Source organism: Microtus pennsylvanicus (assembly GCF_037038515.1).
Source record: "Microtus pennsylvanicus isolate mMicPen1 chromosome Y unlocalized genomic scaffold, mMicPen1.hap1 SUPER_Y_unloc_3, whole genome shotgun sequence".
NCBI lineage: Eukaryota > Metazoa > Chordata > Mammalia > Rodentia > Cricetidae > Microtus > Microtus pennsylvanicus.
The window spans coordinates 2,273,353-2,287,620 of NW_027460881.1; the positions used below are offsets into that span (position 1 = coordinate 2,273,353).

The 14,268-nt window shown below is 41.1% G+C and overlaps 1 protein-coding gene across 1 annotated transcript; it reads right to left on the bottom strand.

Moving 5' to 3' along the window:
• Nucleotides 1-355: 355 nt before the first annotated feature.
• Nucleotides 356-13,700, bottom strand: LOC142842123 (spindlin-2-like). The gene is given in 5 exon segments (XM_075959046.1): nucleotides 356-432; nucleotides 435-554; nucleotides 693-1,188; nucleotides 9,968-10,170; nucleotides 13,187-13,700. Coding segments are annotated over 5 exon segments (1,410 nt in total).
• Between the last annotated feature and the right edge of the window lie 568 nt (nucleotides 13,701-14,268).

Genomic DNA, 14,268 nt, shown 5'->3' on the forward strand with positions numbered 1-14,268 from the left:
TCCCTCAAGCTTCATACCGCCCCGAGATCATACAACTTTTTGTCCCCTCTCCACTGCTTCCTTGACAGCCATCTTGTCCTTTACCACACCACGCATCCCCAGTCCTTTACTCTCCAAGGGGAAAAGACCATAAATCCTGCTTTGTTTTGAGGCATGTATTTCTGTGATGCCCCATCCACCAAACACAATCCATCATTGACCAAATAACACAACATGTTAACAAATTTTTGTTCTTTGAGAAAGAATAATCCATTGGAAAACATACCAGGATTCATAGAAGACCTGAGGTATCTCTGAAAAAACACATTCCCAAGGAGAGAATTAAGTCTGCCCCTCAAAATTTGAGAATTTTACTTTAACAGATCTTCACCAAATCATAGACATAGATATGGAAGTCATTATCAAACTTGATGAAATACACAGAAGGTTTGTTGGGAATTGGCAAATAATTTTACCTATCCCTTGGGTTCCATCTTTTTTGTTATACTGCAATCTTTTGCCCTCCAAGGAATCCCTGCCTAATTCCAAAGTCACCTCTACTGGAGGACATTCAGGCGTGATGTGGAGGTTGCCTTCAATGGAATCATCATGATGGTGGTAAAGGTACAGGACCGGATCATTCTCATTGACAATGTAGAAACAGGTCGTTATGGTCTGCACCTCATCTGGGACCACGCCACTCCACTCTTCCTTAGAGCCTGGCATGATGTGGAGGTTGCCTTCCAGGTAGTCATCCAGGAGGTGGTAAATGTACAAGACCGGATCTTTCTTGTAGGTAATATAAAGCCAGGTCTTCGTGATTGGCACCTCCTCTAGGACCATCCAGTTCCAGTCATTCTTAGAGCCATTTGTGCCCATGAATGTATGTTTCACTGCTCCGCCAACTATGGTGTTTGAGAGATGAGTGTCTGTCACCTGAGGAAATGGCACATTATTAGGCAGGATCTTCAGGTTTAAAATCCTTTCATCACTATGAAGCTCCAAGCCATAGACACAATCAATCCCATCATATTTCAACAAATAGAGAGAGGGATATGTTGGCAGTTGATCTAGAATGATGGCTTTCCAATGGGTGACTGGTTCATTGGCTTCCTTCCAGCCATGAGAAATTCTGCGGCCAACAATATTCTCCAGGGCCTCAAAAGGCTTACTAAGTTTTTGCTTCTGGAGCGATGGCCCATTCTTCTTCTGGAGAGGTGGCATGCCACTCATACTAAGAGGCATCTTCATCATGGCGGGAGACATTCTGAGATAGGCCACAGCACTCCTGTTCCACTGTCTCTTGGCTCTGTTTCTGTGCTTGGGCTTCATAGCTGCCAATCTCTGCATAGGAAGAACTCTTCAGTTTAAATCAGACACAAAGTGGTTTCCTCCACCATAAGTGCCTGCAAGGATAAGAAGGTGAGGATGTGAGGTCAAGGCTCTTTTTAGGAATAACTTTGGAGCAGGTGAAAATGGCAGGGCTGAATAGATTTGGATACCTAAATGTAATATGTTCTTAAGAAATTAATAGGAAAATTATCAAACTCTTGTCTACAGCTCAGTATATGTGTATCAGAGACATATTCCTGCTGCAAAATGCAATTGACCTCTACTGAGAAACCTACCTCCTGACTTACTATATCAATGAGAGACAAAGCTATGCCTATACCTAAAGTGAGAAAGAAATATCTGAACAGATGGCAAAGAATTCAAAGAACAGCCACTCCTCTCCTTACCACTCAAGCTACTGGTTAGTTGGCTGATCTATAACCACCTGCCCAAGGTCATGGCACTCCAGTCCACTGGCTCTCTCTATTCTGTCTCCTGATCCAGATCCAGGTTGATTACATAAAGATATTCTGTATCTTCATTAGAGAAGTGAGTACTGTGAGTCAAACTGCCAAAAGAAAGAAACATTAATCTGTGCAACAGCACCTATTAGAAATAATTATCTTTTAAAACACATATGGAAAAAGAGGATCTTTGCCATTTAAGTGGACTGAGGAATTGGACATTTTTAGCAAAGATAGAGTGGGGAGAATACCTGACATTAACCGTCCCCCAGCTATCAAATATAGGAGCTGTTAACGACATAAATTTTGGACCCAGAGCAGATTTGAAAGAAACCTTTCTTTGACTACAGAGGTCCTAGTTGCTTCCTAAACATATTTACCAAAAGAAAATATCTTGGCTCTCTAGATTCCAACTTCTGGAAATTTGGTTGAACAGTTGTGGAGCCCAAGAGCTGAACTGACCTCCTCAGCCACCGTGAAGATAGTAAGCCCACCTTCACAGAAGACTAGTGCTTCATGTGGAACAGAGTTGCCACCCCCAACCAAAGCTTCGTGACATCATCAAGGCTCTACTTATGTCATAAAACTCCTCCTAGCCAGGTTTCTTACCTACTAACCCCCAGAAATATCCAGCATACAGGTCCTAAAATGCTGCTCATACAGCCCCATGAAGACCCAAAATAAAAACCCCAATCTTCTTCCCAATTACTTGAGTCATATTTTCCAAGTAACTCAACCCCTTTATGTGTTTTTTTTTTCTTCTGCAAAATAATTTTTGGTCTGAGTCAACAACTCACATGAATGTTTTTTTTTCCTAGCTCCAATGTCCTCATTGGTTATTTTCTATTGATTTTTCCATTACTTCATAATAATAATTATCAAACATTCCACTTCTCTTCCTCCTCCCACATTCTTCTTGCTCCGCAAATAAACCTCTCCACTCAAACACCAGTCCAAATAGAGGGCAGGGTACTTTGAGCTGTGGGAAGTCCAAGCCCACCCTTCATCCATCCAGATTTAGCAAGGTATGCATCCACAAAAAATATGATCACAAAAAGCCAGTGTATGATATGCAGACAATTGCAAGTGCCATTATCTTTGGCTTCTCCGTCTGCCCCAATTGTCAGCCACATTCAGAGCTTCCAGTTTGATCCCATGTTCTTTCATTCCCAGGTCACTGGATTAGTTGAAATCCCCTTAGTTCAGGCACAGTGTCTCATAATGTGGACCAAGCCCTTATATTCCTGACTTCCTTGCTCTTTTTCTCCATCCATCTGCTCTTCCACTGGAGCTTGGAAGCTCCATCTAGTTTTCTGATTTTGACCCTGACTTGATCTCCATCATTTGCCAAACAAAAGTTCCATGGTGATTTTCAAGATAGTCAGTCATCAGTCTGACTATGGGACAAGGCACACATAGTTCCTAGGGACATGTCACAGTGCGGTCAACTTCTCCTCCCTGCTTAAGTACCTAGAGAGGGTCACCCTATGGCCTTCTGAGAACCACTCGAGAGATATCGATCTTGACATCCCCAGAATGGCCCCATAAATTGAGATATCATCAGTGTATGTGCATTAACTTGTGTGTGTTTGTGTGTGTGTATTTTAATCACAATAACAAATGGATTGTAATATTGAAGTTTCTTCTCATCTTGAGAAGAATATTTGCTACAGAAACACTCTCACAGTAATAGTGAGAGTGTAAACTATCTAAGAAAGGAGAAATAACTGGAGGAATCCCCCAGGAGTTAGGCTCAGTGTCCCAGGAATTACGCCCAAGGAAAGTCAATGAACTCAGTGATGGAAGATAAAACCCAGCCTAAATAAAACCCTAAATCATTTAGGTGGAACATGAGATACACTTACAACAATTACAAGAGGTCTAAAATGCCTGGACTGGAACATAAGGGGAACACAGTGACGTGGAACTGAGAGTGCATGGCAAAACTGATTGGATCTGGCAAAAATTATCTAAGCATACCAAGGAAACCACCAGTGGGACAAAACCCTAAGAAATCTGTATGACAACATATCATGTTGAACATAATGAGATTTATAGACAAAGAAAATATCTTAATTATGTCACTGTCACACAGGTGATGATGAACCAGTTCCATCGTAGAGTGACTCCCTGCTGTGTTTAAGATAACCTGTCAATTCTGTCTAGTCAGTTACAAGGAAATTTGCATTAATTGCACAGATTAACTATCAGCATCATTTACTGCACAATCAAAGGCAAGGCAAAGAAATCATAGACATGTTGTTGAATGCTGATGATGTTATTGGGAGTTTTGATGGGTTTTTTTCTTAAAGGGAAATCATCGGTGCCTCTCATGCATGAAGCAGATCCTTTCTCTGTGATGTTTCCTGAATAGCCCTGAGATACCAGCCCATTGAGTTGTGGTCTCTCTCTCTTTTAAAAAGCAACTTCTACCTTCAGCTTGATCTCTTGCTTGAGCTTCCCTTCCGGATACTAGGCTCCTTTTCTGATCCTGCAGAGGGCTTTTGTCAGGGATTGTGATCTCTAAGTTTTTCCCCTTTCAAGAACTAATCATTCTATTAATCGCAATTCTAAACTGCTGTGGGAGTTTCTTTGTGACTTATGCCTTCACATGTGATACAAGCGACCTGTGTGTATAGGGTCTTCTCTCTGTTCATGTGGGGAAGGCATGGCAGCAGGAGTAGATGGCTGCTCATTCTCTGTAAGGAAATCAGTAAACAGTGGGGACCAAGTACAAGGATGTCCTGAAATATTAAGTGTTGTCCTTTCAAGGCCCCAAAGCCTCCAGCTAGGTTCAGGGTCACGACAATCTCCAAAACACACCGAGCATGAAGTATTCAGAACCAGAAGCCTGTGTGTGCCATATCACATAAATTCATCGTGAGTACACCAATCTGTATTTTTTTTAATTCTAAATTATTTTGTCCCATCAGAACGATCTATATTACCAAGTAACCAAATTTGCTGCATCTTTGGTGTCCTAGAATTGCTTTAAATTGTTGCTGGGACAGTCTTACAAACCTTCCTGTGCTGTTATGAGACCTTAAGGGGACAGCACTTATTTAAGAAATCAAAGGCAGTTGGGTTCAATCCTATGGTTAGCTGTTAGGTAGACACTGGAAGGATGGATTTGACTGAGAAAGGGAGACAGCATACATTGAGGCAGGTAACCTTTCCTTTGCAAAATGACCCATTTTGAGGCCTTACTTCAAGCTCTTCTCTTCTCCTAATCTTGTTTTTTTTATTAGTTTAGGTGAAAAATTAAAACTCCATTTACAGTATATGTGAACCTGAATGAGTTAAGTATGTGTGACCAACTTGATGTCTGCCTGTCTGTGAACAAGGCCAGAGTTCAGAGGCATCTGGTGCATAGCACAGGAATGTCAGCCATCAATCTCTGGTCCACCTAACTCTACAGCATTAGAGTTGTCATGGTTGCTCATCTGATCTTCCTCATATGATCTCCATCCACAGAGATGTCAGAAAAATCCTCCCCTGAGAGTGCAAGTTCTTTACAAATGAAAGATTATACAAGAGAAGACACATGGGAGATTTATATGGGCAAGCTGTTGAAAGGATAAAGTGACAGAAGAAGTTTATTGATTAATTAAAGAAAGAATCCGCATCAGCTGATAGGTTAGAACATAGGTAGGTGGAGTAAACAAAATAGAATGCCGGGAGGAAGAGGTAGTGAGCTCAGAGAAGCCATGCTCCCCTCTCCCTGGCAGATGCCATAGCTCTGCTCTCTGAGGCAGATGTCGATGCAGCCAGCCACCATGTCAGACATGCTGAATTTTTCCTGGTAAGTGCACCTCGTTATACTACACTGATTATTAGAAATGGGTTAAAATGCTGAATCTAATGGGCCAGCAGTGTTTAAAAGAATACAGTTATTGTGTATTTATTTCAGGCATAACCTTCATGCGGCCGTGGTGCTGGGGACACAGCCTCGCTGCTCAAATAACTACAGAATGGCTTGCAGCCTTGTGGACAACTGAATCCACTGAAAGCCTGAGAAAGCTTGGGAAAGAGTAAAGCATGTTTTCTTGGTAGCAGCGATTTCTCGGTCTGCTCTGCTTGCTAGAAGAAAGCAAGGGCTCTCATCTAAAAGAGGCTTGCTGACTCAGCTTCAGCTGCAAAACCCTGCAGCCCTTAAGAGGTCCTGCCACAAAACATTTAAATGGTGTTGATAAAAGCCAACTGAACGCTTGTATGTTTTCAGCGGTAGCAGGAAAAAAAACTGGGTTGTTTTAAAATGCCGGCTTTCTGGGCCATCCTGCCTGGGCAAACTCTGACTGTTTGAGGAAGGAGGGCCAGCTACAGAAAGAGGGCTTGAGTGTTGTCTGTTGCAGCCTCTTTGGTGGCAAGGACCTGAAACACTGTAGACTTGTGGCACTGAATGCGGCTCTGTTCGGTACCTCAGCCACAAGGTTGGAATGGCGGAAAACTAAGGAATGGGCTACATCTGGCCAGCAAAGCCACGGCTTTAGTCCTACTGAGATTGCTTGGTAAATGAAAGACTCATGTGGTCAGAAAAAACAGAGAGAGAAATAGAGTAAAGAGAGATTCAAAGACAAAGAAATTTTTTAAATTATTTACAGTGTGTTAAAAATATGTGCAGGCTAAAATTTGAAGTTCTTAAAGTAAAAAAAAAAAGAGAGTTGTTGGGTGTGGTAGGACACACCTGTAAACCCAACACATGGGAGGCAGAGGGAGATTGACCTCTGTACCTTCAAGGTGAGGTAGCACACGCCTTTAATCCCAGTGCCTTGAAGGCAGAGACAAACAGATCTTTGTGAGTTCAATGTGTAGTAGCATACACCTTTAATCCCAATGCCTCAAAGGCAGAGAGAGGCAGATCTCTGAGACTTCAAGGACAGACAGGTATACAGAGTTATTCCAGGTCAAAGATACAGAGAACCTGTCTCAAAAGGCAAAAAATAAAAATGAAATATAAACAAAATAGAGGTTAAATTGAAGCACACAAAGATGGAAAATTCACAGCGAATTTTGATATTGTATGCTATTATGCTCTTTTTGAATCATTTGAATTTTGAGGCAGTAGCAATAGCTGCTAAAAGATGTTTCTTTATAAAAGCTGCTGAAATAATCCAACATAGATATTTTGAAAATGCCTTGACTTTGAAATTTGGATCTAAGGACATGATGCTTTGGAAAGGAGTTTCTATTTTGTTTTCACAGAGGGTGATAGTCTGTGGATGCCTCTATCCTAATATGGTAGGATGGACCACGCACTACTTAAAGGTTGCTGTGAACACCTTTAAAAAATTGCTTCGCTCAACTGCCAACTGAGATAAATCAATAATGATGCCACCATTCAGCAGGAAGCATTTTGGAGAGAAAAAACTGCACCCACGTTCCCAATATGGCTTATAAACGTTCTTTTACATTTAAAGTGGGATGTGATATAGCTATGAATATTTGCATTAGTATAGATTTTGCTTTACTGATAGAGATTTTAGGTCAATTTTGTTATATGTATATGCATATTTGATCTTCATTAAGGTATTGTGATTGTGTAGTTCATTGAAAAATATAATGTATATAGGTTATTAATGGATAATCATTAATAATAGTCAAGTTTTTAGTCATGTTAGTTAGATTTTCTAGCTACATAGAGATATATATATTTCAGTTAGATAGGCATCATTCATATATCTCTAGACTACAAAATAGGCTATTTAATGTTTTAGTACCTTAGGGTTTTTCATGACAGTGAGACACTCTACTCTTGGCAGCACATATCTACTTCAGGAAGAAGATGGGCATCAAAGAGGATCCTTATGGAGTTTGATAGCCTTTTGGGGGAGAAACTGCTCTTGCCTGGATTGTTGCATAAACTGTACACAGAAAACACTCAGAGAGAGGACTACTGAACTTGCCTAAAGGTGAGATGATCTTTTCATGTTCCTGATTCAGGAAAGGGTCAGCAAAACATTCTTCAAGACAAGCAGATAGTGACTGCCTTTGAAATTTCCTGCTTCATGGAAATGTCTGCTGGAAACTATGGGCCTGTAGGCTGAGGATGGAAACACCAACGGTACAGAGGAACTTTGGGTGACTGTCCAGGCAGCGAGATGTCTCTGTCATTTCTAGAGTTTGAAAATGGCTTACTTTTTGTTTGCTTAGGTAATACTGTATTATTCTGGAGTCTCTGATGGAGTTGAAGAATAGATAGATAGTTATAGTTTTCCATTGTTATGATAAAAGATAAAATAGATATAAATATTGTAACTGTAATTCTTGCTTGATAACTGTTTTGTTATATGTAATTTTGCTATGTTAAAGTTAAAGATTCCGTTCTTGTTTAAACAGAAATAGGAGTAATGATGGAGTATAGGTCATTGGTTAATTAAATAAAGAAACTGTTTGGCCTGAAAGGTTAGAACATAGGTGGGTGGAATAAATATTAGAGAATGCTGGGAGGAATAGGAATTGAGCTTAGAGATGCCATGCACCTCTCCCATGGGCAGAAATGGTAGCTCTGCACTCTGAGGCAGATGGCGATACAGCCAGCCACCAGGTCAGACATGCTAAATCTTTCCTTCTAAGTGCACCTCGTGCTGCAACATACATTATAAGACATGGGTTAAAAGGCTGATAATAATGGGGCAGGCAGTGTTGAAATGAATAGTTTTGTGTTGTTCTTTCGGAGCATAACCTTACAAGGCGGCCCCATGGGGATGCAGCCCTGCTGCTCAAATTTCTACAATCAAGGGGGAAATGGAAGAAGGGAAGAAAGAAGAGAGAGAGACAAGGAAGAATGGATGAATTCAATCATTCCTTGGAAAAATGAGTGAACCAATGAATGAGGAGACCTAGTAGGAAAAAAAGTGCTGCATTCCCTCAGAGAGTCAGGTCAAATTAAGGATTGACAAGGTTTTCCACTAAGGAGGAGGCTTATTTCATTTTACCTTCTTTGTGCTCCAGGCCCACCCACAAGAGTGATGATGAGGACAGGGAGAAGAAGAGGAGAGGGTGTACCAGAATTCCCTGGTACAATTTCTCACCCAAATTGTAGCCAAATCACCTGACCTGGGACAGCTGATCTACATGCTGGACCCTAACTCCCAGTTTGACAACTCTAACATTTTAATCATGTTTGTGAAGATGAAGGAACCAAAAATAGCCCAGTTACAGGATGGCAGGTTCCTTACAGGATGGGAGTCAGACATCAGTACCATACTGCTATTTGGCGGTTTGATGGGTGTGTGGGTTCTTTGCCAGACTCCACCTAGCATCATGGATTCCCTACTTTACTGATATTATGGAGTTCGGTGCATTCATCATATGTGTGCATGTCACACACTAGTGGGCATCATATGTACATGGTTATCCTGTGTGTGGGTGAGTGTGTTCATGAGTTTTATAGCCCAAGTACTACAGAACATGATCAATGAAAGGGAACACTGTTTTCCAGATATGGCAGGACAATTATTTAAATGAACTGACAAGGGTTGGATGGCATGGATAAGACCTATAAGAGTTCAAGGCATACCAAATCCAGGCATGACAAAGTAGGTGGCAGACAGAATTCTGGCAAAACTAAGTAGGTAGCTTGATGTCCAACTTACTGGAGAAGAGCCACTGAGCGGAGACACTTTTCACTAAGCAACATGCTCTAGTGGAGATCAAACATCCTTTGCAGCCAGTACGAATTAAACCATTCATCAAATGAAACCTAATTTTCTCTGATTTTGAGTATACATTTGTGTCCCTTCCTGATTAATCTACTCTTTATCCTCTTACGTCTCAATACCTCACGCTGATATCGGTCACATCTTTCCATTTGACATGGTTTTCCCTCAAGCTTCATACCGCCCCGAGATCATACAACTTTTTGTCCCCTCTCCACTGCTTCCTTGACAGCCATCTTGTCCTTTACCACACCACGCATGCCCAGTCCTTTACTCTCCAAGGGGAAAAGACCATAAATCCTGCTTTGTTTTGAGGCATGTATTTCTGTGATGCCCCATCCACCAAACACAATCCATCATTGACCAAATAACACAACATGTTAACAAATTTTTATTCTTTGAGAAAGAATAATCCATTGGAAAAGATACCAGGATTCATAGAAGACCTGAGGTATCTCTGAAAAAACACATTCCCAAAGAGAGAATTAAGTCTGCCCCTCAAAATTTGAGAATTTCACTTTAACAGATCTTCACCAAATCATAGACATAGATATGGAAGTCATTATCAAACTTGATGAAATACACAGAAGGTTTGTTGGGAACTTGGCAAATAATTTTTCCTATCTCTTGGGTTCCATCTTTTTTGTTGTACTGCACTCTTTTGCCCTCCAAGGAATCCCTGCCTAATTCCAAAATCACCTCTACTGGAGGACATTCAGGCGTGATGTGGAGGTTGCCTTCAATGGAATCATCATGATGGTGGTAAAGGTACAGGACCGGATCATTCTCGTTGACAATGTAGAAACAGGTCGTTATGGTCTGCACCTCATCTGGGACCACGCCTAAAGGGGTTAAATCAGCTCCCTTTAGAGGGCGGGGTTTGCCACAGGCGAATCCCTGCCAATAAATGGTGCGCGGAGAGGCGGCTCGCCCCTTTTGTTCCTCGCAACCTGTGCTATGCTGGAACTTTGGTTCAGTAAGTTTAACAATAAACTGGTAAATATTCTTTGATATCTGCATTGCCTTTATTTTGTGCCGATACATCTGGCGCCTCCCCCGTGGGGCTTTGCCGAGAACCGGCCCCGAATTGGAGTCTCTTGCACCCGGAGCCGCTGCAGCGGTCTCTCTGGGCGCACACTGAAACGGCTGAGATTCTGAGCGACTCGATTTTCCCTGCTGCTTGCTAGAGTACCAAACAGTGGGTTTGATATAGACAGAGCCTTTTTAACAGCGCCTAAGCCTCTGTTTCGAGCCGCCCCGGCCAGATTTCCCGTGCCCGCCCGCCGGCGCGCGCGCTGCCTGTGTCAGCTCCCCCTCCCACTGCCGCCAGCGCTCAGGTCACGTGACAGCGGCCTGAGAGCCCCGGCAAAAAATACTTATCAGCCTGGTGTCTGTTTCAATTTTGTTTTTCAGTCCTTTTATTTCAGATTTAGGACACGTGGATTCAACTGTGCTCTTTCGCCACCACTGGCACGAACCAGTTATTACAGGTAAGAGAACTTTTTCTTTTCTAAATAATGTCTGAGAACGTGACCACAACTTATTTCAATAGTTTTTTTGAGTGCACCATTTGGGAGATCCTTGGAAAAGATAAATAACAATTCATTCACAAGGATGACCGACATACAGATGGTAAGGATTACTAGTAGGATGGCGGCAGGGTTCTTTTCTTATCTCCACAGGAAAATATTCATCTCCAAAGAATTTGAGAGACCCTGAATATTTAATTACTGATGAATGGAAAATAGATACGACCCATTAAACATCAACAATAAAATTCTATACGTATCGTAAGTATTGGTTTTATATATATTTATGTATATTTATATGTTTTATTCAACACTTCTTTATAAATGAGTAGAGCTGGTTTTGGAGTTGGACTATGGCTCAGTCCTTCTTCAATTCCAAGCCTATTGATAAGAGATATTTCAAAGTTTCTGTCTCAGGTCAGGAGCCATGAAATGGGACAAAATAAGAATAATTTTATACTTGATAAACTTTCTTTGCCTTCCCTCACATCTGTGTCTTTCTTTATATGTCAGTATAAGTCCTTGTTGTTAATGTTTAAATTTCCCATAACAAGCAACATATTTTCCTACAGTAATTTTTGAAGTTTCCAGGATTAAGATGGGGCCCCACAACATCAACTCAATCTGGTTTTTATGACGTCATGAATTTTTTTTTTAAGCACTAATTTTGGATCTGTTTTTTGGTACCAATTGCAAGAGACAATTTCATATGATGCACATTTTTGACAATGCTCTGGCCGGACCTTCTCAAAACACACAGAGACTAGTTATAGTCTTCTTAAGTCAAAGGTTAATTTGGGAATTTTACCATCGTTTGCTTTCACAGGGGCCCCTAAGAAGAACGTCGCCCCCATGTCAGCTAAAAGCAATCTAAGAGGACGACGTCCCCTCTCCCAACAGAGTTTGCCAACAGGGTTAGGGACATCTTTTACTGGTTGGTTTAGGGGTGAGGGGATGGGGACATATTGTATGGAATTAGGGATATATATAAAAAAAATAGGGGGATTAACTGGGTTGATGGGATGATTGGTATTTGTGACTTACTGTTTTTATAAAATTATGTTGGTACTGTTTCTTGTATATTGATATATTGAATATTGAATGTGAGTGTTCCTACCTCTATTTTGGTATAAGAGTATGCTTATATTGTATGGATACATCTATCATATCACAATGTACATTTCTACCTCTGGTACTATTTATGTAATAACATTGTTTACATTTGATAAGTAATGACATTGTTTACAGGTGAAGATCATTGTCTTCATACATTGCACAATTGTTTATTCCCTTAGTTTTCAAATTAGATAGGTATTGAGAATTACATGTTTGTCATATTATTTTTAGGTTAATCAGATTTTTTAGATACATAGAGATTATTTTCAGTATAGATAGAATAATCTTCAGCCGCTTTGAAGAGCTGTAGAAAATGGCCTTTAATCTAACCTAGAATTCTGTGCCATCGAGACACAATTTACTCCTGGCAACACCACTCTACTCCCTAGAGAACGTTGAGCACCAAACACACTCCACTGGGAGCTTGTCTTCCTGGCAGAACTGGCCTTTGGGTTAAGAAAAACCCATACCTCAACTACTGACTAAGATATAAACAGGATTATCTTATCTTGCCAAGACAGGGTAGGATAATCCTAAGAAAGTTCCTTGCATTTGAGAATGGTATGTCAGTTATGTTAGGCCTTAGCCAAAGTTGGTTGACTCAACATTGCAAACGAGATTTTGGGTGATTGCCCAGGCAGTCAGTTGTCTCTGTCATTTGTTGCACATTTTGGATATCTCTTTTTTGTTAAGTAATATTTACTCCCTTCTCAGATCTTTGATGGAGTTGAAGATTATTTAATTGTAGTTACTCTTTAGCAAAACTTTTGCTCTCAATATTGTTTGTTATATTTATCATTTTTTATTATTGTTATAGTTATATTTGGTTTAGTTGTGTCTTATTTAGACAAAAGGGGGAGATAAAGGGGTTAAATCAGCTCCCTTTAGAGGGCGGGGTTTGCCTCAGGAGAATCCCTGCCAATAAAGGGTGTGCAGAGAGGCGGCTCGCCCCTTTTGTTCCTCGCTACCTGTGCTACGCTGGAACTTTGGTTCAGTAAGTTTAACAATAAACTGGTAAATATTCTTTGATATCTGCATTGCCTTTATTTTGTGCCGGTACACACGCCACTCCACTCTACCTTAGAGACTGGCATGATGTGGAGGTTGCCTTCCAGGTAGTCATCCAGGAGGTGGTAAATGTACAAGACCGGATCTTTCTTGTAGGTAATATAAAACCAGGTCTTCATGATTGGCACCTCTTCTAGGACCCTCCCGTTCCAGTCATTCTTAGAGCCATTTGTGCCCATGAATGTATGTTTCACTGCTCTGCCAACTATGGTGTTTGAGAGATGAGTGTCTGTCACCTGAGGAAATGGCACATTATTAGGCAGGATCTTCAGGTTTAAAATCCTTTCATCACTATGAAGCTCCAAGCCATAGACACAATCAATCCCATCATATTTCAACAAATAGAGAGAGGGATATGTTGGCAGTTGATCTAGAATGATGGCTTTCCAATGGGTGACTGGTTCATTGGCTTCCTTCCAGCCATGAGAAATTCTGCGGCCAACAATATTCTCCAGGGCCTCAAAAGGCTTACTAAGTTTTTGCTTCTGGAGCGATGGCCCATTCTTCTTCTGGAGATGTGGCATGCCACTCATACAAAGAGGCATCTTCATCATGGCGGGAGACTTTCTGAGATAGGCCACAGCACTCCTGTTCCACTGTCTCTTGGCTCTGTTTCTGTGCTTGGGCTTCATAGCTGCCAATCTCTGCATAGGAAGAACTCTTCAGTTTAAATCAGACACAAAGTGGTTTCCTCCACCATAAGTGCCTGCAAGGATAAGAAGGTGAGGATGTGAGGTCAAGGCTCTTTTTAGGAATAACTTTGGAGCAGGTGAAAAAGGCACGGCTGAATAGATTTGGATACCTAAATGTAATATTTTCTTAAGAAATTAATAGGAAAATTATCAAACTCTTGTCTACAGCTCAGTATATGTGTATCAGAGACATATTCCTGCTGCAAAATGCAATTGACCTCTACTGAGAAACCTACTTCCTGACTTACTATATCAATGAGAGAGGAAGCTATGCCTATACCTAAAGTGAGAAAGAAATATCTGAACAGATGGCAAAGAATTCAAAGAACAGCCACTCCTCTCCTTACCACTCAAGCTACTGGTTAGTTGGCTGATCTATAACCACCTGCCCAAGGTCATGGCACCCCAGTCCACTGGCTCTCTCTATTGT